Source organism: Penaeus monodon, chromosome 22 (assembly GCF_015228065.2).
Source record: "Penaeus monodon isolate SGIC_2016 chromosome 22, NSTDA_Pmon_1, whole genome shotgun sequence".
In the NCBI taxonomy this organism is placed as follows: Eukaryota; Metazoa; Arthropoda; class Malacostraca; order Decapoda; family Penaeidae; genus Penaeus; species Penaeus monodon.
In genome coordinates this window covers 30,462,890-30,463,620 of record NC_051407.1, presented here as the reverse complement: position 1 = coordinate 30,463,620, position 731 = coordinate 30,462,890, and the positions used below count along the sequence as shown (strand labels likewise).

General features: G+C 31.6%; 1 protein-coding gene across 1 annotated transcript in view; it reads right to left on the bottom strand.

Moving 5' to 3' along the window:
- The window catches only part of LOC119587086 (cyclin-dependent kinase 14-like), a gene marked incomplete at its 5' end in the record, with an annotated part of 168,602 nt that overhangs the window by 78,789 nt on the left and 89,082 nt on the right, over nucleotides 1-731 (bottom strand). The window contains 2 exon segments of the mRNA XM_037935836.1: nucleotides 105-149; nucleotides 401-445. Of these exon segments, the coding sequence (XP_037791764.1) occupies nucleotides 105-149; nucleotides 401-445 (90 nt within the window).

The following is a 731-nucleotide window of genomic DNA, read 5'->3' as shown; positions in this document are numbered from 1 at the left end:
GAAAAGTTTCCAATCATATGTTTACGAATAAAAGAGATAGAGAGAATGCAGAATAAACCAATGCAGAAGGAGGAGAATAATTAACATTTCGTTTTGGTTCGTACCCGACATTCTGAAGCCGTTCTCGAAATCCTCGCTTTTCGAAATGGCTGTGAAAGAAGCAGGTTGATCATAAATTACGAGGTGAATTTTCCACTTTAACAAAACGATATATATTTTCTAATTATAGACAAGATTCAACTATATATATATATTTATCTTTTTATCTTTTTCACTTTGGTTTCTTTTCCTAATATTTATATATCAATCTTTACATTTCCACATGCTTTATCTTCTTCAGTAAGAAAAAAAAAATGCGCAAAAATATTATTGAAAAAAATAAATGAGAAATGACTCATACCCGGCATTCTGTATTCTCGCCTGTAGTCCTCATGCTTCGTAATCGCTGCAAAAGAGTAAAAAAAATGTGATGGTAATTTGGGGGCTGGTAGAAGCCTTTGAGCGGGGTTGATCAATTAGAAAAAGAAAGAAAGAAATTGTTAAATCTAAATGAGTAGTTACTATAAACTAGTAAATGGAGATTGTGATGATGGCTTTATCAAGATGACACTTCGTTCTAGAGTAAAATATTATTCTAAATTAAAATACAGAAAATTATTACAACAAACACTCACACAAAAATGTTAAAACCATGCATTGGATGGCTATACTATCGCTGGGCTTTGAGCTTA